The 24,728-nt window shown below is 44.3% G+C and overlaps 1 protein-coding gene across 3 annotated transcripts in view; it reads right to left on the bottom strand.

Annotated features, from left to right (window-relative positions):
* The window catches only part of TNIP3 (TNFAIP3 interacting protein 3), a 451,042-nt gene that overhangs the window by 168,168 nt on the left and 258,146 nt on the right, over nt 1-24,728 (bottom strand). Inside the window, exon 1 of one of the 3 annotated variants that reach the window (XM_069631169.1) lies at nt 16,460-16,936. The exons of the other annotated variants lie outside the window; for them this stretch is intronic. Within the exon in view, the coding sequence (XP_069487270.1) occupies nt 16,460-16,495 (36 nt within the window). The 5' untranslated portion in view covers nt 16,496-16,936. Of the gene's footprint in view, nt 1-16,459; nt 16,937-24,728 lie in introns of those variants that run through there. 3 annotated transcript variants of the gene reach the window in all.

Genomic DNA, 24,728 nt, shown 5'->3' with positions numbered 1-24,728 from the left:
AATGTGTGAGTGATCTGCAGGTTGCAGGTTCGACTCCCGACAAGGTCAACTCAGCTTTTCATCCTGCTGAGGTTGATAAATGAGTACCAACACAGGTTGGGTGATATTTTATGTATATTTGTTCTATATGAAGCGCTTAAGCATAAATGCTATACAATAACACATCATTATCGTTTGGCCTTGGATGTCTGCTTGCATCCACAGTAATTTGGTAATATGGGCCTATGCAAACTGATATTAATGATACATATGTTGATCCATTCTTGTATAAATGTATACCACTTTACAGTGATATCGTACCCATATTTTTCATAGTGTACTTACAAACAATGCTATGTGATGCCACTTCCTGTTTTGTCAAGGGGTGAAAGGTTGTGTTCCATCGCTTCCCGTGATGTCACTTCAGGGCTGTGTCAAACAACATCACTTACTGTGATGTCATCAGAGGTCAAGGGTTGGGTGATGTCACTTCCGCTATACCAGGCATTTTGGTGAAATGAACAGTTGCACATGTCGGTGTTATAGGCTGACATAGGTTATGAAACAATAACTGGAGCTGTGCCTGAAAAAGGCACAATTAACCATTATGTTACTCCAAGGGATTTAACAGCACGATTAAATGTCCTCATTTGCTGGCTATGTGGCGCAAATCCCCTATCAAGGTCTGAGTGCTAATGAACAATGCACTGCCTTGCTTTTACTTATGAGTTGAAGTGCTTCTGATCAATGAAACAAAGTGTGCTCATCAGTCATTGCATATGTTTAACAATCTTTTACGGATATTAAGAATGGGAAAAAGTGGAATGCTTTTCTTTTCATAAAGTGGCTGGGATCTGCAGACGCTGCGTTTTATTGACACCACTACCCAATTGGATTCTAAAGTTTCCATGTTCCCACTCTCGATAGCTAATGATAAAACAACAAATTAGAATGAAGTAATTTATCCTCACTTTGAGAACATGACATTCCCCCAAAAATAGCTATGTAATGAGTGCCTTTTCAAACTTGTACATCAATCTTCCTAATAGCATTCAACATTAATTCATGAAAACATATCTTTCAATGTCTGACTCACACCCAAGCAGCACTGCTACTTTTAGATTAAATAGATGAACTGGAGATGTTTGCTGAAAGCTATGCATATGTTACGATAGGATCTGCATCCTCTCTGAATGATGCAGCTTCTTCTAGGGTAATGATTGCATCCTGCGGAAGGTGGTGACTTCTCACATTCTTCTACAATGTATTTGTTTAATTCAATTGAATATAGTCCATAGATTGAACATGCCATTCTGCCAACCAGCAGAAATGAATACTCTTAATGGCATCTTCTTCAGGAAGTTGTGCTGTGTTGAAGTAGTTATAAAGAATGGCTGTTGAGACTTTGACTACAAAAGGAAAATGGACTATGGTTCTCAAGTGTGTATAGATCTTAGACATTAGAACCCCGGGCGGGGAAGCCAGCCATTCAGGTGGCTAGGAATGCGGGTTTGCACCGCTGGTAGAAGATTGCGTTCCAAGCCACTTGACGGCCGGCTCTCCCCACCGTCTTCTTCCCCCCACCCTCCATCCCCGTTTTTATCCCTTATTAACCTCCCTGCCCCCACTTACCTTATTTTGGCTCTGGCAGCCCTCGATGCCACAGCCGCACCTTCCTCTCAGCTTGCCATGGCTGCCATGGAAAGCGTAGAGGGGCTCCGTACAGAGTTCCGCCTTCCCTTTCCATGGTGGCCATGTTGGTGAAGGATTTTCTTTCCTACAACAGGACGCGTGGCTTCCCATTGTGGGAAAGAAAATCTTTTTTTAGCACCCTGGGTTGCTTCTTGGTAACCCGGGGTGCTAATGGACTTATGTACCCGTTCCACGGGCAACACCGGGGAGTAACGGCCATGGGCCCACGTTAATGGCCCTCGCTTCGCTCAGGCCGTTAACTGGGACTGCAGGCCATTATCCCCCAGTGTTGCCCGTGGAACGGGTATATAACATCACAAAATAGAATACCAGAGAATGGGCGCGAAGACGAGCCCTAGGTGTTTAGTGAATAAGTAGAATGAGAAGATGTCAGGAGTGCTATGTCAGCACAGCAGAAGGTTTTAACGCTGTTAACTAGGGGCCCTATACATGAAGCGGCCCACAATGCAATGTTGTTGGAAGCAAGGCCCACGCTCACAGAATGGCAATTTGCCAACTTCCATATAGGTTATATATAAATCCACTTCCGCCTTCTTGATCTATTTCCCAGTGCAATTCTTTATCAAACAACATGATGCGTCGCAACACACCTACATTTGTCAAAAGTAAAACTGTAACTCTTTTCACCAACCGCTCTCATGGTCAATAAAACAAAAAATATCAGCCCCAAAGCACATATACATTTATTAGACTAACGCCATTTTTCTATTACAAGCGTTCAGGGCAACATGCGTCCCTTCTTCAATCACTTCACCTGCAGAACTGTCTGAAGAAACGAAAACGAGTGTATTAAAATCCCAGACTATAGCACGTCATAGTCATATTCACAACAAATATAACAAACATACTCAGGCTATACAGTCAACCTCAATACTTATGAGCAGGGGCGTTGCTAGGGGGGGGCTAAGGGGGCTGTAGCCCCTGATCTTTTGGTTGTAGCCCCAGATAGAATCTCAGGAGCTACAGCCAAAAGACTAGCTAGCCCCCATCCCAACAGTTACGACATCAGTTTAGCCCCGGGTCTTTTCCAGACCTAGCAACTCCCCTGCTTATGAGCACAATAAATGACACATACGCACGGTTACCTTTGACAAGCAAGTGCGTGCAAGTAGAACGTCGAACCATCTAAGTTGGCCGATATGTAAAGGAACCCAAAAGCAATACCATCAAGTCCTTCCAGCCTGGCGAACTGTGCCACACTCAATGCAGAATGCTGAGTCATGCATAATCCACGAACTTGCTAATGTCACAAAGAAATACACATATAACGTCAACCTAGCCAAATGCTCCTGGGAATTGAGCCCAGTTCTTGATGTACAGCAAAGCACAACGATGTGTGAATGGTTGACATTCGTCAACTAAAATGTCCATGTTTAGCAAGGCGCACTTGTCAAAATACACAAATATCGGGATAACTCAAAAGAATAATAATACATTTTAAAGAATAGATCATGTAAATGGAGAGTGGTCCTAGCTTCACGTTATCTATCAAAGAAAGTATTCAAATATAGAATACGAATTGTTATGAGCCTAAAGTTCATCTGGGTTTTGGGAAAATCACATATGGTTTTACTACTGTATATTTAAGATTAAAAAACAACCACTCACTCAGTCTTGTGGATTGTTATTTGAAATGCATAGAAGATTATTTGAATTTGTTGAAAAGAAGCAACCTGTATTTGTGTCACATCATCCGTTCTGATCATTAGCCAGCCTGGGGCCCGTGACAACTTGGAAATCCTGTTCTGCCTAGAACACCTTCCGCTTACAGGGCCTATATGAAAGGAACGCTGGCATTGGATTCAACACTGCCACCATAGGCTGCGAAGGCAAACCCCTTCACAGAAGACAGTGCAGCCCTACTCAGAGAGGTAAGGGCATGTGTGCAGGATCACGGTATCCCCCAGTTGCAAAAGAGAGAATATGAGCGTCGTCCATGTTGTTTCACAGTCTCTAATTTGTCTGACTAATCACCTCGCCTATCACTTTATCCTCTTCGTCGGAGTCGTCTTTTCAAAATGTGCAACCCGCTTTTTGAAGGTCTCAGCTGTACACCTGCACCATACTAGTAATATTACAGTTTTTATAACTAGCACTGTCTGGTGCAGGTATGTTGTTTCATAGCATAGAAGGTGTTACTATCGCCATAGAATATAAACACACACAAAACTTAATGAACCTCAGAGGGAGGGAAGGCTAAGTCAGACTTGACTTGCCCGAATGTGATACTTTGATTAAGCATAAGAACACAGCTCTCTGCAACAACAGCATAACACAATGACCCACCTGCAGGACTTAAATGTATCAATATACATTTCAACTTTGCCTATTGCATGTGATCAATATATTATACACACAATGGTAAAAGCACTATGCATCTTGTGCTGGAGTGAAGCCCAAATTGCAAATTCTGCAATAAACACATAAAAACAACACATCCAAGTATTATTTGATCAGATCGGAGTGTTCTTGGTCAATAAAATGCATCAGATTATATCCTAAACAGCAGGAAGCACACTATACAACTTAAGGACGTGGTATTTATATTCTGGAAATAAATGGGCACTTACTTCTTTACATCAGGTAGTCATGTAGGGTCCCATTCTAAGGTGGGGTTCCAGGGCACGTGCCCTTTTGGCCTTGCATAAAGGCATGTCTGGTTAGATGTTTGCCCGGCACATATCTTTTAAAACATTGACCCCTTATTTGTTTCTTTCTTTCTCTGTCTCTCTCTGTATATATCTCTCGACTCTTCATGTTACTACAGCACCAGGACATGTCTGCACTGTCTTCATGTGTTCCCTTTGGAAGCAAGACCCTCTCCAAGACACCAAACATATTTGCAAATTCCAACAGACCTTTTGAAACCATTAGAAATGTCTGCAGGTGGTTCAACAGGCTGTTCTAGAGTAGAGGACAGCCAGACTGCTTCCTTTGCTGACAAGCTTTGATGGTTATCACTTTGAAGAGAAGTTCTTTTGCTTGTGATGTTTAAGAGCTTAGCACTGGGGATAGTCAACCAACGGCCTCTGTCCTGTTCCCTGATCCTTACATTGGTTTCCTGAGGGCTGGGTACCTTTGGTTGTGAGGGGGGTCGGCATGGGATATCCCGCGTGCACTGACAGTGCCTTCCAGAAGTTGGGAGGTTGTGCACCCACCAAGGTGTTTCCAGACGCTGCATTTTTCTAGGTTGTAACATTTCACCAAGAGGACCTGGTAATTACTCTCTTTAAACTCAAGTCACCATGTCCTCTTCTGATCTTGAGGATACACAGTGTGCAATCAGTCAAAATAATGGATGACTGCCGCAGGGGTTTTCACCTAGATATTGGAGCAGAGACAGTAGACATTGCCATGGTGGACACAATTAGAAGGATGATGGGGGAGATGGTAGCTTGGTTTTAATAGACCTTTCTGCACCAATTGAAATTGTTGATCATGTTTTTCCTCTAGGACACCTATAGAGGCTCATAATGCATAGTTCATTCCCGCAAAGGACGCATCCCTCTCTATCTGACTCTCTACAAACATTTAATGTCCTTCCCATTTGTACCTAAGAAATAAGACATTTTGTGTGGCGTCCCCCAGTGCTCTACTTTATCACTGTTGCAGTAATTTATACCTACAACCACTAAATACATTATTTCACTCATTGTCTCTCATTTCTCAACTACTTCGATGACAGACAGCTCTTGCTATAACTCAGAGGGGATACTGTTGCCCTCCAGTCCAATACAATACGGGTGAAGACAATATTGAGATACATGTCAATAGGCTGAAGGTGAACGGTACTAACACAGGGGTGATGCTCTGTGATTCTGAACTGTGGAACAGTAGCATATGGCTTTTACCAATAAGAGCCCTCCCTCTTCCAAGCGGACCATGTCTGTAATTTGGGGGAGTTTATGGATAAGCACATGGTATGCTTGCCTTGCAATATAGCAGCTCATTCTCCTAGTACTTGGACCAACAAAGCCTGCCAATGCAAACTAACCATGACCCTGCTCATCAATGCGCCCCAAATCTTACCTGTTGCATGCTCTGTGCCATTATGAGGGTCCATACGCAGCTCTACAAATGCAACTCCATCCTGACCTGCAGTGCCCACCATTACTACAATTGTGGGATCCTCGCAAAGGTACACCTCTGTCTACTTCAAATGTAATTCCAGTGTTATACCCCAAAAACAACACTCTACGTAGTGGAGGTGACAACAGTGTAAAGTTACCCCACATGGAAAAGGTACAGCAAGCTTGAATCAGACACAGCTACTGAAGAGTGAAACAACATTACACGTCTCTTAGCATACATAGGTAAAAGCACACACACACACACACTGTATTTAATTATTCATTTCTATTGCGCCGGAACCTGACAACGAGGAGATGGGACAGGAGCAGAACGGGCTAGAGGGCAGGAGGAAGGTTACTCAAATAGGATGGTTTTCAATTGCTTACGGAAGGGCCGCAGAGATTCCTCCTGTCGGAGTGCCAGCGGGAGGGAGTTCCAAGCTTTACTGGCAAGGAAGGTAAAGGATCTCTGGGTGGTAACGCTTGAGTTTTTCTTTCAGATAAGAAGGAGCTTTGCCATGGACACATTTATGTACCAGCATAAGGGTCTTGAACTGGATTGTCGAGCAAACAGGGAGCCAGTGAAGTTTCTTTCTGTGCTCCGAGATTTGTTCACCCCGGCTGGTGTTTTCGATAATGCAAACAGCATCATTTTGAATGTTCTGCAAATCTCAAAGTGGGAGTACTGCGGGTCTACTTTGGTCCTAACTGATAGTGGGCCAACGAGTGATCTGTCTTGGAGTTGTTAAGGCAAATTTGATGGATTGTCATCCACTGTTTAACTGTGCAGAAGATGTTATCCAGCTTTGAGGAATCAAGGTCATGGTTGCCGCTCAGGGTAAGCAGAAGTTGCGTATCTTAAATGTAATTGGAAAATAAAATATTTTCCTTATCCGAGTTGTTGCATAGTGGCCTGATATAAACATTGAAAAGAGCTGGGGACAAACTGGCTCCTTGGGGAACCCGTAACAGATGGTGGCTGGATCGGAGCAGAAGCTGCCCCAATGCACTGCCGAATCTCTGCCAGACAAGAAGATTGGAGATAGGGCTTGATGGGACCAGCTAGCTAGCAATACCCTGGAGTCTCCTTAGCAGGAAGTTGTGGTCTAATTAATCAAATGTTGAGGATAGGTCATGGCGCATCAGAAAGCCACATTGATTTTTGTCTACCATGTCGAGCATGTTGTTTTGAAGGTCTAAAAGAGCACTCTCTGTGCTATGATAAGCCCTGAATCCAGATTGTCTGGTATGAAAAATGGAGCATTGGTCGAAGAAATCCTGAAATTGTATAGTAGCCACTTTGTCGACAATTCTGAGGAGGAAGAAGGAATTGGTGTTGGGTCTGAGATTGGAGGGATCTTCAGGGTTAACACCTGGCTTCTTGACTACTGGTGTGAGAGAAACTTTTTTAATGCAATCTGGCACAATGGTATGCTTCAAGGAAGAGTTAACAAAGCGAGTAAGAAAGGGTATAAAGAGTGGTTTATGATCAAAGATGATCTAGAAGGGAGCACGTGTCATGGGCAGGTGGCTGGGTGCATGGTGGCAAGAGCATCTGCTAGCTCTGAGGTGGAAATGGCTTTGAAAAAGAAGGGTGAGAGTTCTTCTGTCAAGTTCAGGTTTTCTAATGTGGTATTAGTTGCTGGTGAGCTGCAGAGGGTCGATGTGGGATTGCTGAGGGTAAGGCCTCTGATTTTCTCCCGTGCAATTGAGACTTTTTCAGTGAAGGCGAGCTGTATTTTTGAACAGTCCTCTTTAGTCGGCTGAAATGGCTGTTGCAGAATTTTGGGCTTTTCTAAGGCTTTCAGGATTTTGAAAAGATGCTTAGGGTAGATATTAGTGTCCATTATTTGTTGGTTCTGAAAACAAAATGCTTGGTTTCGAAGTAGGCGATATTGTAGGCTTTCGTCAGAGCCTTCCAGATTTCTCTCTCGGGTGTGAAATAGATTTAGACCAAGCGCGCCCTGCTTGATGGTTTTTCTTTTTTTGTTCCGCAAACGAGGAAGTAAATCAACTGTTGCACGAAGTCTCCTCTCGAAATGTGGTAATTGAAATTGGTTATTTATAACGCGCTTAATACCCAGAGGTTTCTAAGCACGGACGTGGGGATCGAACCTTTTCTGCTCCCGTCGTCTTGCTTCCAAGATGAGCGTGTTGCCCCTGAGCTATCCTCCCAGGATTGTTTTGGTTGTTTTGATAGGGCAAGGTGTTCAAGCATGTGGGTCATGTGCAGCTGAAAGGTGGCTGCCAGAGAGGTAGGGTAATCGCTGTCTGTGATGTCCCTAGAAAGCTAAGTAGTCCACATCGACAGATCAGATGAAGTAATTTCTTTGAGATTTCTACTCTGAAATTTCTTAAGTTGTTTAGGCTGCTTTTTTAGAGATTGTAGGGGGTGAACTCAAAATTCGACAAAAGAATGATCAGACCAGGTACAAAACCTGGTTTCCGTTATTATAATGTGTAAATTCTGACCAATCACCCAGTCCAAGTTTTTTTCCTTACTGTGGGCCTCATCACGATTTGGGCGGTATCCCGACTGGGATACTGGTCAACTTTATTTCTGTTACTGCCCACCCATCTGGCGCAATTACCGCTGGATCATGGGGCTGGCGGTAAACGTCATCCCCCATTCCCCATTGGGGAATTTTGGCGCAATTACCATCAGCAGTATTACCGCACCGTAATTGCACCAAAAATCAGCATTTTTCCAGGGTGTTTTCCCCCAGCTCTTAGCTGGGGGTAAACACGCCATACTCATCATTGGGCAGACCCTTAAACGCAGTGGTACCACTGCATTTAAGAGCTACTGCCCAACACGTGATGAGGCCTTGTGTGTGGGTTCCTGATTGAGTGCACGTAAGTCACAGTTTTTTAGCTCTTTTCCAGGCTTATGGCTTCGGGGTCTAGGATATCACTGCACTGCCTATTTAAATCTCTCAGAACTAGTATGGCACTGCCTGGTTTGTTGAGCAGTGATAGTATTTGGATCAGTTCCTCATTAAAGTTAGATATGTTACCTGGTGGTCGGAACACGAGAATGATATTGATGCAAAATGAATGAGTGGGGGTACATTTAAGGTGTAAGATCTCGCATTCGGGCAGATCAGGGGGGTTTCATACAGATGTAACTCTTTTTTTGGGAACAGAGGAAGGAACAAGACCAAGCATTCCACACACACAAACCCGAACAGGAATACTAAAAATGGAAGAAAAAAACACAAAACAGGCAGCAACAGTGAATGTGTTACTCGCAAGCAGGTACAGCAGACACAGAGGTAGGGCACGTTTCACTGACATATACTAGGTAGAGCAGGAGAAACAGCAAGGTGAGTTTCCCTCACACAAATAAAACAGGAACAGCATTTCCAATAGAAGTTAAAACGTTACCTGCCTATCCACGACAAGTACATGGCATATAGTAGCACAAACATGCCCCCCTGCTCAGACTAGGACACAGGACACACACAGACACACAGAAGGGCAGGCTTATTTTACACACACAGACCAGGTGCATAGAAATCTGTGTGAAGTTCCTCGAGATTCCCTATCTCTTCTGATCTCTCCTCTCGTCATTCCACCTCTTCATGTCTCCCCCTATTCCTCTTTTAGAATGTACAAATGACCTTTGCGACCTTTGTGAGAAATCAGCTTTGTTGCTCTCACCTTCTCACTGCCAACCTTGACATTCGTTTCACCTTCATGTATACATCGGTTCTCAAATCTTTCCTCGCTTTCTATTTCCATGTGTACCTTTTAGCTCATATTCGCTCTGCATTTCTATACCCTTTACCCCTCCCACCTCAAACCCACATCCACCTCAACCCTGATCACACGTTAACCTCTCCGATTCTCGCTTTGGCCATCAAGTCTCTCCAACTCTCACCCCTTTTCTTTCTCTGTTTATTCCTCTACTGATGTAAGGCTCTTCTCCTATTCTATCCTTCCCGTTTTAACTTCCCTCCCCCATACTTTTTTCCAGCTCGTATTAATTTATCTTCCTACCTCTTTTCACTATATGTCCCCTGTTGTGCTCCCTTTTCTTAGATTCTTTCACTTTCTTCTACCTCCCACGAAGCCTCCCATTCTTCTCTGCCTTACTACACCGTTCCTTCCTTCTCATCACATTCCCTTTGTTGTTTTCCCATTTTTCACTCTTTTTCATTCTTGCACTCTTCCTTCCTCTTCCCTTCGTATTCCCTGTGGACATATTCTCATTCTTTTCCCATACTCCTTCCTCTCATTTTCTCTTCTTCCCTTCTGCCATTTCTTCTCTTCCTTTTTTCCGGCCATCCTGTCCTTTCCTGCCATTCTCTTTTTCTTCCCTTTCTTCCCCTTCCTTCTCTCCCCTCCTCTATTTCTCACTCTAGTTTTCTTTTTCTCTTTGTTGCTATTTGTTTTTCTGTTCTTTTTTTCTTGTAATCATTTCTCACGTCTATCGCTTTCCCATCCAGTCCTTTTGCTTCTCTAATTTTACATCAAATGTTTAATGGATCACCACTTTTTTTCCTGTTTCTTGCCATTTTTCTTGTTGTTTTGTCTTGTTTATTCACTTTCTCTTTTACTCATTTTCAGTGTTTGACTCTTTCTTCATTCCGCTCACTTTCCATTGCCCCATCATTTCTGTTTTACGTTTTATTTTTCCTGATTTCTTTTTCTTTCCCTATCCTTTGCTTCTGTTTTGTTAGAAATAGTTTTCTTTTTTTCTGCCAACTCCTCACCTCGCTGTTTGCACGCCATCTCTTAGGTTGCAGAAACATAACTGCAGGACGAGCGGTGATTATGATAGCTAGAAAAGAATCCAGTGACTCATGCTCGAATATTTTATTGAGACGCCATCGGATCCAGTGGATTTTGCAGCACGGGAACATGTTCCGAAAAGTGCCTTGAGTTAATTTCTTCCATTGTGCAGCTCAACTTTAGCAGACATAATTTTAGGTTCATCTAGAGAGAACTTTATCTCCCTTCCAGAGCTCTTGACAATGCATGTTCTAGTGGGGTCCTGGTTTCTTTCATTTGTCCCGAAGAAGGGCATTTTGGAGAAAGCTCTTGTATTGCAGTCATCATTTTGTGGATGAGTTTCAGGGCGAGATTTGTGAATTATGATTTTAATCGTATGTTTTATTTTTCTGATGCTTGGTGCAAAAATGATTATTATTTATTTGACTTTTGATCTGGATTACATTGTTTTTGCTACTATTGTTCGTTATTATTGTTATTATTTTTAGAAATAACTTTTTATTTCTGTTTTATTTTGCATTTAGTTTGATTGTCTAAAGGGCGGGGATTACTTTTGCAGATTTAGGTGAAGTTTGCAGATGTCCTTAGCCCACTAAATGTGCACAATCGTCCAGCTAAATATGCACAATCCTGTCCCTCTACTAGCATACTATTTTTGTTTAATGTTGGCTATTAGGTGGTGTTTAAGCACAAACTATTAGAATACACCATTGCACTGATGTATAGGTGGGCTCATGGGGTGGTTGTTTGGTTATTTACCCACCCACTGACTTCCCATGCCCATGCTAATACGGATAGCCGTTACCCTCCCCTTCAGGCCCCCAACCCCACTGTCTAATCCTCCCTGCCCATTGCACAGCCTCCCTGGAGCTCTCTGAGGTAGATATAGCCAACAGTATTATACAACTGTGATATGCCAGTGTTATTTCTAAGCAGTCTGTTGAGAGTTAATAGCTTAATTGCAGCTGTAAATATGATACTGGTGTGATCAAAACGTCTTGACTCAGTGTGCTTTTAGCCACTTGATTCATATCCAGGTATAGAGTATAGGAATACATAGGAATACATTTATGACATATCAGGTACGTTTCATTGATAGAAATCCACCGGCATCCTCTATCAGGCAACCCATCTTCTCAACTGCCATTCACAGAACCATCCAGAACATAACATTCTCACACACAGCATTCCATGACAGTCACTCCTAGCATTCCATGCACACAGGGCAGGGTGCAGGGAAAGACAAGATGCACATAATGCTGACATCTGTTTAACTGAGCATCGTGTCTACTTGCTGCCACTGAGTAGTACAATTGTACTTATTTAACAATGAGATGTGTTCACCCCATGAGTCCTGAAGATCTATATAGTCGGCACCGCGGGATGTATATTTTAGATTTAACCAGCTATCATGTCTGCAAGGGTAACTCAAGCTTATGTAAATCAATACGTTATTTAGTGCAACATGTTGGTATCAGATCTTTCAAAGTGCCTTCAAAGTTATCAGATATGGGAACTGAAGCTCGGGCTCACAAAATGTGGTGAAGCGGAAGCTGGGTGTGGATCTTTGGAAACCTGGTTGTGATGAGGGCAGTTCAGAGCACATCTCTTCCTGTCTTCGGTGATCATTTCAGACAGTCCTCCCTGGCTTTGCGATGAGGTTCACTCGTGATTGCTGTTCATTTTGTTAAGTTTGAAAGACCCAAGACTCTTGTGCAAAATATTGTTCTCGTGGAAGGAGTCCTGGTTTCATCCATTCTTCAGATTCTGAAAGATTGCAGATGCCAAGCACATCTTGTCTTAAATGCATATTACATCTTTGTATGTGAGCTAGCACATACAGCATGATACTTCGAACTCTAATTGCCTAGTCACCTGGAATCTGTTACCTGTTTGTATGAAGAGATGCTTGACTCATCCAATAGCATGCATTTATTGAAGGGCACATCGACTCAATAACAACATAGCCATATTTATAATTGCTCCCATTTATCCCTAATATTGAATCCATGTGCACCCATGCATCATTTCACCTAATCACACACATGTATCGATTCAGCCAATCACACGCATCCATATGTTCAATCACAATTACACACCCATACAATCACACAAAGTCAACGCAGCAGGCATGCAATTCCATCCATTAAGCAGACCACACTGTCACACCCATCCATTAACACTCACACATACATCTTTCCGGCATCCCTGCGGGTACGCTCTCAGATCCAGTCACATCCACCCACAAAACGCCATCCATCATCCATGTACATATTGTACTCATCCATTCTTTCTTTTCTTTTTATTTTTTTTATTTTTATTTTTATTTTCTGGCGTGACGCAGAACTCATCCATTCTTTCATACTTCTTGTCATTCAAAACAAAGACATCTTTGCCAATTAAAAGCCAAACATATGTGGTTTGACAGCACTTGTTCCATTCCTAATTCATTGATGTAGTCCCCACCTTCGAACCTGAGATTGCCCATTTCGTCCTTCCTGTTGGGATATGCCCATGCACCGATTTAAAGTTGGGACTAGCAAGTTTCTGAATTTCACAGTTCAATTCTGGGCATGATATACACAACCTTTGACAACAATAGCAAATAATATAACATCAATAATAATAACACCCTCTGTGTACATGTAGCTTGTGGGGAGTATTTTCCAATTATGTAGTGATTAGATAATGATAATAATCAATACATCATGCATGTTCATTTTTCTCATTAACTTTATAAATGTTATTTATAGTATTATTCTTAATATTATTATTTTAATGTGGTGTTATGTACCCTTACCAGGGGCAACACTGGTGGGTAACGCCCCACGACCCCAGTTAATGGCTCGAGCAAAGCGTAGACCATTAATATGGGCCCAGGGCCGCATGCGTCCCATTGTAGGAAGGAAAATCCTTTACCAACATGGCCACCATGGCCGCCAAAGGGAAGGCAGGGCTCGGTATGGAGCACTCTTCACTTTCCATGGCAGCCGTGCAAAGCTGAGAGAAATGTGCGGCTGCGGCGGCAGGGGCCGCCGCAACCAAAATAAGGTAAGTGGGTGCGGAAAGGGGGTTTAATAAAGAAGAAAAAGGGTGACTGAGGGTGTGGGTTGGGGGGAGATGGGGGCGGGAGAGCCAGCCGTCAGATGGATTGGAACGTGGGCTAGTGCCAGCGTTTCAAGCCTGCGTTCCGAGCCACCTGATTGGCTGGCTCCCAAGCCCAGGGTGCTGTTAGGTAAGAATTGATGCAGTCACACTGTGTGAGACTACACAACACTTTTCTGCTTGTTATTGGGTAACCCACCATTTGGTATAGGTCTGTAGTACACAAGTTGATAGTGTGACTGAGCAGCTAGGTAAGTGTGAGCTGTAGAGCTGTACAAATGAAATTCATAAATACCACTAGCCAAGTAACACTTACACTTAAGGTTTCAGTAATAAATAGTTATTATTTTATTAACATCAATTTTTAAATAAGCATTCCTTAAAAAGGCAATTTGTGTAAGAATGTAAATATACTTTAAAACACTTTTCAGAATCAAACAAGTTAGTGAATATTCTTTGAGATGTGTTTTACACACTTTGTACACCGTGAGGTAACTTCATTCACAAGGACAGTAATGGCCTTTATATATCACACTAGTTATAATTTGCAGATTCCGATGTTGCAGAAAGGAAAGGTTTAAGGAAGGAAAAGATTAAACAGATTCTCAGTAAATGTGAGGACAACTACATCTTCCAATAAAATCAAGACAAGCCTTTCACAGCAACAACAGACTAAAACAAGTCACAGCCTATGAGGGACAAACAATATCAAAGTCAATGGAGTCTTCAGGGATCCAGGACAGCCAAAGTCAATTGGAACACAGTTTATGGAGCTGAGGCACTTCTTAGATCAGAAACAATCTTGCACAAAGTTAGAGAGTGTGTAGAAAATCACTTGTAGGGTCACAACCTGTTAAGCCTGTGCAAAGAGAGTTGAGATCAACTCTGAAAAACCACTGCAATTCCCAACTGAGAAAAGCACCCTAAGCCTAAACAGTACCTCTGGTTTGAAGAAGAGTGGTCCAGCTGGATTCTATCTTTCTACAGAGGTGCAGGCCCTTGTTTTCTGAGCCTCAGTCGTGGGGACAAGAGGGAGGACATCTGGAGGGCTCCTGCAGCGGTACTTGGGAGGTCATCGGCAGCTACAGGCTCTTTTCGGTTCAGCTGCACTATGCGGTTTCAGTGCTTAGCATACAGCACTGTTGCGGATCTCGGGTACCGGTTGGGCTTCCACCACTCCTTGGGTCCTGAACTCTGGTGAGGGGACTTGAGCTCTGGTTGTCCTGGTTCTGGAGGGTCCTTAGGAGACTCCTGGAGCGTCTAGCCAGATTTCAGACATTGCACTCTACTATGGATTTCTCAACTCCTGGCACTCGGTTCTTGCTGCAGGAAAGAAGTACAGCCTGTCGGGGAAAATGGTCCAGTGGAGTTTGTCTTAGGGTTAGTTGATCCCACTAACCCAAGGGAAGAAGTTCCTTCCGGAGCTTCTATGTCGAATTGAAAAAGGAGTTTCGGCACAGCAGCAGGGCATAACCGGGCAATTAAAATGTCCAGGAGTTTGCAGCAACTTTTGTTCAGGGTTTCTTCATCGGGTGTTTCTACCAGTGGTCGAATCTGCCTCTAGTCCCAAAACCCTTGCCTTTTAAGGAGGTTTCTCCCATTCATGCACAGCCTAGGCTCTCAATCACACAGCAGGGTGGCTGTCATTCAGGAACTCCTATGGGCAAAGGACAGGGGAGTTTTCAAGAACCTCCCTCACATCCCGTCCTCCCAGACACACTGGAGCCAGAGGTAGCCGTCAGGGCTGAAGCCCATGAAAGGCAAAACAAACAACGGGCTTGAATCTGTCTCAAACCCAAGAAAGACCTCACAAACTGAAAAATGTGAAAAAGTAGTCAGGAGCCATTTTGACAAAATGGTCACCCATTGGTGCTGTACTGCAGCTGTGGGTTCAGACTGTAATAGAAAAGCACAATGGTAGGAAAAATTCAACCACTGCCACCAGCCATTTAAAGTAGTGAGGGTAACATGCAAATGTTACACGAGAATGTAGGATAAGGTACCACTAGGTAACCCAGCCCCAGCACTTCATATAAGATGGTGTGTGCTGGACCTACAAAGAGAAAAGGTAAGTAAAGTCACATTCATTCACCTTACTGTTCTTGGGAACGCTAGTTCACACATACACAGGTATTTAAACCTCATAAGAAATCTAAACAATTTCGCTGTGACACTGCACTGAAGGTGCTGTGTGTCACCCTACACAAATCAAATGCCTATGGAGCTTGTCAGACTGCAAAAACAGTGAAAACACACAATCCAAATCAGGTCAAAACACAGGAGAGAGTGAGAGAAAGGTCTCACTCACTCCACGGTTAAAATTAAAAAGTCTTAAGTCCAGCAAAAGAGCGGAGGGTCTCTAATGTGGGAGGAATTAAGCACCAAAATTAAAGCTAATTATCATTTTACAATTAGCTAATTAATTACGTTTAAAAACAGTGAGCAGTTTAATGACTGGGAGAGACACAACATTGAACTGAATTAAAGCTATCAAACACGCCCATATATCATGGCTTAGCACGCCACGAACATTTAAAGGCCCGCAGATACAGTGTATTGCTCTAATAAACTCCTTCGGAGAGGAACTTCTGCTGCACCCATCACGGGTGGGGAGTAGATCTTTGTTACGTACTATGCTCACACCTTTTACTTGGGAAGCCTGGTGAGTACTTGCTCACTACTACTATAAGAAGGGTGGCGATATGTAAACGAAGAGTTTCTCCCAAGCCGACCAGATCAGCTCTTAGCAATCATTCTCTTAGCTCTGCTCAGAAAATTCGCCCGGTCAGCGCATTGCATGCCGTTTGAGTGAGCACAAGTGCCTCCAGCTCCACACATCCATGACAGCCACTTACCTCACACCGCTGCGGTGCGTACTCCGAAGCGTCCATCCTCGGTCTTCTTCCCTCAAGTGAACTTTTTAGCAGTGGCGTGCAAACGATCTTCCAAAACAGCAAGAAATATGTTTTGAGAAAAACGAAGGTTTTAAAATTACAACACTAGTGGAACTGCACGTATGAATGTGTATTCTATTTGGGCAATCACTTTCAGAACTGTCTACGTCCGATTGCGGGGACGAGTGGATTCCAAGTCGGGTTCCAAAGCGCCAACCTTTTAAGCCACTAAATGCCATTCATTTTATTTCTTGTTCCTCAAGTTTTCGGGCTTGGGATTTCCCAGTGTGTCACAAACGTGCTCTCTGAGAATGAAGTATGACACGGAGTTAGGCTGTAATACAATTAAACACCTTTGGCTTGTGTTCCGCAGGCGCGTGCCCCCGGGCAAGCATTGAGAAAGATAAGCATTCGGCAGCTCCTGTTACAATGCCAGTACCCGGAAAGTGGAGCCGCGTGTGTTCACTGTACTTTTCGGGCAATTACCACGTGCACGCACAGAGGAGTTCCCTGGGCTCGTGACATATAATTATAGCCAAGGATATCAAGACTGAATGTGTGATGAGTGGGATTTTGTTAAAACGGTTGTGCTGAAATAGCGCGCTGCTTGTCATTTTCAGTTGTTTGTTGAATTAGAGCGTTGTAGATAATATAAATATGATTGCTTTAAATGCACATTAGTTCAAAACCTGTCTGGAAACAAATATTAAACGGGACGAAGTTTGCTAAAGATACATTGGTTTAGACAGTAAACGATCGTCTATTCACTGTGGGGTGCAGAAATGTTTTTGCTGGGTCTATTACTAATAGAGGTGGGCGAGCCTGAAGATGACCGGCCAGCACAGGCTCCAACGGGTACCCCCGGATGCCACGGGCCTGTAACGTACCCCACCTTGACTACCCAGTGCACAGTGAAAAATAAATGGAAAGAAATGCCCACTTATTATACTGCATATTTTTTTTTCATATAGTATCTTTTCTTTCCATTTTGCGTGTTCCGCGTGGGCAAATGGAAAGAAATTACCATCTTTTTTTTCCTTTTCTGCATTTCTTTCCATTTTGGCCACAATGCGGGCAATATGGACATAAATGCACAAAACGAGGAAAGAACAAATGCGGCCCTGATGGTGGCGGGTCAGGGCAGCATACATTTTTTTTCCTATTTCTGGGGGAGCCAGGGATTTCATGGGATCGGCCCATGGTGGGCTCCTAGATCCAGGCCTGACGCCAGGCTCGGCCCTGGCTCGGCCCTACCAATGAACTGCCTGACTCCCCTACCTCTATTTCTAATTACATCTGTCTGCAGATATGCTCGCAAATGTTTCTGGAACGTTTAATGTAATTCCTTTACGGGTGAGATATGATGGGTGGTCTGGGGTGAGTATCGTTGAAGTATGGAGGGTGGAAGGAAGGATCTAGGTTGTGTTGGTGGGAATGTGTTAGTTTGTAGGGTAGGCACGGGTCAGCTCTGCTGGCACATTTAATATAGTGTGGTGGAATGGAGTAGGCATGGGTGAGCTAGGGTGGATAAATTGAGCTACAAGTGCACACCCTGGTAAGTTATGGTTGGATGGTTGAGAAGTAGGGTGAGGTGAGTAGGTTAGATCTGAGCTTGTAGATAGTGGTTAGCCAGGGTGAACTAGAGTTCTTGGGTGTATTAAGAGGTGTGCCCTAGTGGGCGGGGGGGGGGTAGGATTGAGCTTGTCTGTGTGCGTGGGATTAAGTGGGGTGATATAGGATGGGAGCTACTGGGAGTTGATATATTTTGTGTACCATATCTTGTAGCATTAAAAGGTGTCACAAATGTCAAACAGTGAGGACATGATTAGGAGTAAGTGCCCGTGCCAGGTGCCCATCACCAATTGCAGGAGAAATACCCATTCAGGGGAGCACAGAGGATCAACGTGAGCATACAGAGCAAATTGAGCATGGAACACATTTCTCTATAATGGCAGGAAACCTGAATGACCGTCAGGCAAGTCACCTGCACCCTGGGATCAAGAGACTTTAAGCCCCATGCAGGTATTTAGTCAAATTACCATCCTCCGTCTTCAAACACTTGCACCAACATCACCACTCATCCATCTTAATGTGAACACATCACGCACAACATAAGCAGCAACATCCTTTTACCCAGGGTTGGGCTTAATGCATGATCCGCTCTTTGACAATCCTGTATGTGGATACAGTATTCTACGGCTCCATGGTCAGTATACACGGTGTGCACAGTGTGCTGAGTTCCAGTTCGGCAGTAGACGCTGGAGTGTGGTGGATCGGAAAGCTAACCAAAAGACAGGAGAGTCTTTTTCTATTGCTGAGTGGAAGTGGGAAGGACCAAAATACTCCCTTCTATGTGGTATGCAGACAGTGTGCTCAGGGCGCTGAGTTGCAGTTTGTCAGTGAATGCTGCAGTGTGGCGGATCAGAAAGCTAACCAGTAGACAGCAGATTATTTTTTCTAGACAAGGCCACAGCTGTTTTTAAATTAATGCATTTCTAAATATGTCAGTTAACAACTGCTTGCTCTCAGTAATCTTAGTTTGATTTTCAGCCTCTATATTTCAATTTCAATTTTCTTATTAATAGTTTGGTGTTGGGAATTGAGGGGGGTTTGAGGCATGGGTGAGGTGTGTAACGGTTCATTGAGAGGCCACCCTCAACACTGGGAGGTCCTTCCCTCCCCAAGCTAAGTTTCACACAATAAAAGGTTAATGTTAGTTATTTTATTCAGCCCTTTCGCCAAATCATCTAATACGCTTGTATTCCTTACCCTGAGCTGCCAATTAGCCAAGAACCATGTCTGTGTACAGGAAATATATTTGTATTTATTTAAATTAGAACTAATAGAAATCACAATAACCTAAACACGTCACCTTCTTTGTGGCTCACAATTAACTTCTTGTTACACAATTAAATCCCACAAATTACAATACTTTTTTTTTTTACGTATTACACTTCAAGAAATAATCAAACCTGTCAATGTTGTGCAATTTCGATTTTCTTGCACGCTGAAAAGGCGAGCAGTTGGGTTTATAGATTGGCATGAATGCATATGGCACTTATGACTTCACCATACATTTTTGTTTAAAATAGACACAGGATGATTTAGCTGTTTGTTTTCAGAATCCCTTCACTGAAAGGTCTGTGTTCCGAAGGGCAGCCTTTCCACCAAGGTATGCTGATACTGCTACCCCTTCGAGCATTTGCTTTATTTGAATGAGATGCTCTTAGCGCACTAGGCGTGGCATCTGACTCAATTTTTTCTGGATATCGAAGCGCTTTAGCCTGTTAGCGCGTATTTGCCTCAACTCGCCCCTGCTACTCTGATGTCCACAATAGCGCCATTGATTAACACGAGGCTCTAGCCGATCCAAGATGGCCGCCCATGTAGCTTTAACTTCTTGGTGCCTCCCTGCACCTTCCATCTGAGGCCAGCACCTCCCTGATTGGCTGTATCACGTAAGATACTAGCCAACCCAACGCCGGTAGGCGTAAGCCGGCCCTTCCTGGAAAGGCCCTGAGGGCAAGGCCAGCAACTGTCCTGTGACTGTCCAGTGCTGACAGTGCCAAGGGCCAGAACCCCTGCTCGTCTGCATACAACCTCCCTGATCACCCCTGCAACCCACAAGACAAGCGGTAAGACACTCAGACCGACTCCATTCCACTGGGAATTGCCCAACGCACTCTGACCGCACTCTGCGCTTATTCTATCTAACCCGGCGTTCCTGCACCATTCCCGACCCCTACAACTACCTACTTGTATTCCCACCACCCACTGGGGCTGCCCGTCATCACCTGGGGGAGTCACTCTGTACTTTCGCCACTAAGTTCTCGCTTCCACAATGACTTGCGATGCCACCGAACTGATAAACATCATTGTTTACATCCTAAGAATCAGCTCTAAACCAACGTACCTGCCAGGTATACCCTCATGCTGCTCAGCACCTCTGTCTGCACACTGCATCTAATCTTGTTGCGACACACGTATATAGACGAACAATAGCAACTGTTTGAAAATGCTAATTAAGCACTCACTGTGAATATTCGAATTTAGGTGGCCTAGTGCTCTCATGCATCTGTTTGAAAATGCCAATTAAGCCCTCACTGTGAATATTCGAATTTAGGTGGCCTAGTGCTCTCATGCATCTGTTTGAAAAATGCCAATTAAGCCCTCACTGTGAATATTCGAATTTAGGTGGCCTAGTGCTCTCATGCATCTGTTTGAAAAATGGCAATTAAGCCCTCACTGTGAATATTCTAATTTAGGTGGCCTAGTGCTCTCATGCATCTGTTTGAAAAATGCCAATTAAGCCCTCACTGTGAATATTCGGATTTAGGTGGCCCCCATACTGCAACTGCAACGGCTAGCGCCTATGCTTGCTCTTTGAACACTGTGCAAACTAGTTGTGCCTTATGGTCGCTTATTGACCACCCTGCATTTTGTTGTGCCTTATGGTCGCTTATTGACCACCCTTCAATTTTGTTGTGCCTTATGGTCGCTTATTGACCACCCTGCATTTTGGTGTGCCTTATGGTCGCTTATTGACCACCCTGCAATTTTGTTGTGCCTTATGGTCGCTTATTGACCACCCTGCAATCTAGTTGTGCCTTATGGTCGCTTATTGACCACTCTGCATTTTGTTGTGCCTTATGGTCGCTTATTGACCACCTGCTATCCTCCTGTGCCCCACCTAGCACACAATCATGCCCATAGCCATCTGCAAGCTCGCCGCCACCACCACCACACTGCTCACCCTCCTTGTCACACTCATTGCTCACCAACCCTACACATCATCCCGCTCCCAACTCGCTCTCATGCCACACAGCCCACCCTTCAATCCAACACAACCCACTGCCCCGGATACCTCACAAACTCACTCACATCGCAGTAACACACCCCCTGCACCCTGCACCGCCAGAATGTATAGACTAGATAGACTCAGAGCTCGCACACAGACCACTACATTCAGCACACAACCCCCACCCATTGAACTTAGAAACTACAGATTAAGCTCCTGCATCCTCTCCAAACACATCCCCCACATTGTACACCCTCCCACCCACAAACAACCACACACTAACCAAACCACACTCCTCAATATAACCACACATAACACAACAGTCACATCTACCACCCTCACCTCCACAATCACACCTCACATTAAATGTGCCCTCCTCAATGTTCGATCCCTCACAGCCCATGCATCTGATATTCATGAGCTCATAACTAATAACAACATTGACCTACTAGCCATCACAGAAACATGGTTACACAAAGCATCAGGCCCAGCCGTCACTCTTGCACTACCACCTGGTTTCACCATACTCAGACAAGACAGACTTGAACGAATAGGAGGCGGAGGAGCCTTCATCTACAAGGAAAATCTTCAGCTCCGACTTGTTAGCCACTCCTCGACCAAGAACTCTGACCTCCTATCGACCAAACTCACCCTGTCACCCAACAGCACCATCAACATTCACCTACTATATCGTCCCCCAGGCACCACCCCTGACTCTCAGGAAAGCATCATCCACATCCTCAGCAATAATATCAAAAGCTCCACCAAAACCCTTCTCCTAGGAGACCTTAACCTGGGATTTAATGATGCTAAAGACCAATCTGCAGTCGCCCTCTCCAAAGAACTCAGTGACCTAGGCTTCACCCAAAAAGTAGAGAATACCACTCACGTCAAAGGTCGTATTCTAGACTGGGTTGTAGACCATAATTGTCTCTCCACTATCACCTCGATATCATCATTGCCATGGACCAACCACAACTGCATCGAATTCTCGATTCCTATCACCAAAAATCAAAAAGCCCTGACCTCTGCTATCGCTGCACAAGTCAGAAGCTCAAAAAAACTCAAAGAGGACAACCTGCGCCTATACCTCAACACCACCAAACTAGCACCTCCTTTCTCTAATGACCCCAATATTTTGGCAGACATCTACAAAGATGTCGTCACTAAAGCTATCAATGAAATAGCACCACTCGAATGGAAAAAAGAAAAGAAATCACTACACACCAACGCCTGGTTGACTGAAGAACAGCACTCAATGCGATCCCACAAAAGAGCAGCTCTAAAAAGCTGGCAATCCAACCCATGCAACAGCACAAAAAATGAGTTCAACTTAATCTCCAAGCAATACAAAATAGCTATCACTGATGCTAAAGCCAAAGCATTCAACACACGTATCTCTAATGCCAAATCGCACACTAAAGAGATCTTCGCCATCTTCAACGAGCTCATCTCCCCCCCCCAATACCACAGATGAAATAATCAAAGATGAAGCGTGGTGTGCCAGTATTCAATCGGCCATGCTACATAAAATTGACCTTCTCCAAAAGAAAATCAAAGACCATTGCAAAGCACTACCTAAACAGACAGGTACCAAGCTTTCTAACGCCTCACCCTCCTCGTCGAAGCAAACCATACCTGACTTCTCTTTCAGGGATGTCACTGAAACAGAAGTTATCAATCTACTAAAAAATCTCAAACCCTCCCCCTGCAAAGGCGATATCTGCCCACCTAAACTCGTCAAAGACTGCGCAGATTGCTTTGCGCCGCTCTTTACAACTTTTATCAATGCGTCTTTTAAAACAGGCATTATCCCTGCTAGCCTCAAAGAGGCATGGGTCCGGCCCCTCCTAAAAAAACCTACCCTCGACCCTCTACAACCCAACAACTACAGACCAATAACCACAGTGCCATTTCTCCTGAAATTACTGGACAAAGCCGCACATTGCCAAATCCAGCACTTTCTTGGAACAAGGCAATCAGGCTTCCGGAAAGGACACGGCACAGAAATAGCCCTGGTGGACCTAAAAAATCAGATCACGCATATCATGGACAAGGGCAAGCCAGCTCTCTTGCTCCTCCTAGATTTCTCGGCCGCTTTCGATCTAGTTGATCACAAGACCCTCACCTCACACCTCACACACTCTGCCAACTTTTCTAAAGAATCAGCCCTATGGGTCACCTCCTTCCTAGAGGGTAGAGCCATGAAAGTCTTCTCGGACATCGCGAACGCCACTCCCACGACAATCCATGCGGAGTCCCTCAAGGTTCCTGCACTGCTCCCACACTCTACAACCTGTTCACTAAACCTCTTTTTGACAAACTCGACTCCTACGGCATCACATACACGAATTACGCGGACGACACACCAGTACTTCTACCCCTCTCAGGGTCATACCACGACGACGCAAAGGCACTCCACTCGATCTACGCCATCATCCAGACCTGGATGGCAGTAAACGGCCTCTGCTTAAATGGAGACAAGACGGAAATCATGATATTGGGTCAACAGAGCACCCTAGACAAACTGGACACACTGTACGCTAACTTCTCCATTGACAACTCCATCATCCCTGTCTCCACAGCGGTAAAGACTCTGGGAGTATACATAGACTCCTCTCTTTCTATGAACAGACAAGTCAGCGCTATCACCTCCTCATCTGCCCACACCACCAAACTCATAAACGCCATCAAGCCTTACCTCTCCAAACCCAACTGCCTCTCCATAGCAACCATTGGAGCCAAACTGGACTATTGCAATGCCCTCCTAGCGGGCACATCAGCAAAAAACCTAAACAGACTCCAAGTCACACAGAACAATGCGCTCCGGGCTGCTCTCAGCATCCCAAGAAGAGAGCATATCTCCCATGCCAGACTTTCAGCCCAATGGCTACCGGTTAAAGAACGAATTACATCGAAACGAAAAAAAATCCTCACCCTCAGCCACAAATGCCTCTCTCTCTCCACCCCGTCCTACCTATCAGAGACCATCTCCAAACCCTCCTCAGCCCGCCCCACCAGAACGCAATACACCAACCTACTCTACATCCCACGCATCAAAAAAGCCAAAGCCGGTGGCCTAACCTTCCCCTACATTGCCGCCAAGACCTGGAACGCTCTCCCTGCAGACATTAGGGCGGAAAACTCGCTCCCGATTTTTCGTAGGAAACTGAAGACCTCTTTCCTTGAACTATAATGTGACCCAGGCGAATCCATGTAAATATACTGCATTGCTACTGTACAAACACCATATCTCCCACTGTAAATAATGTATTCCTTGTTAATATTGCTTTATTGTATTGTCTTATTTGTAACCAAGATATGTCTGTAACAAGCGCCACGATGCCCCCGGGCTGACGTGCGCTCTACAAATCTGAATAAATAAATAAATAAATGTGTTGGGGAAGCTGGACAGTAAAATTGGGATGATTT

This window comes from Ambystoma mexicanum, chromosome 6q (assembly GCF_040938575.1).
Source record: "Ambystoma mexicanum isolate Mex_15411 chromosome 6q, UKY_AmexF1_1, whole genome shotgun sequence".
NCBI classification, from domain to species: Eukaryota; Metazoa; Chordata; class Amphibia; order Caudata; family Ambystomatidae; genus Ambystoma; species Ambystoma mexicanum.
This window is presented reverse-complemented; position numbering and strand designations above follow the sequence as displayed.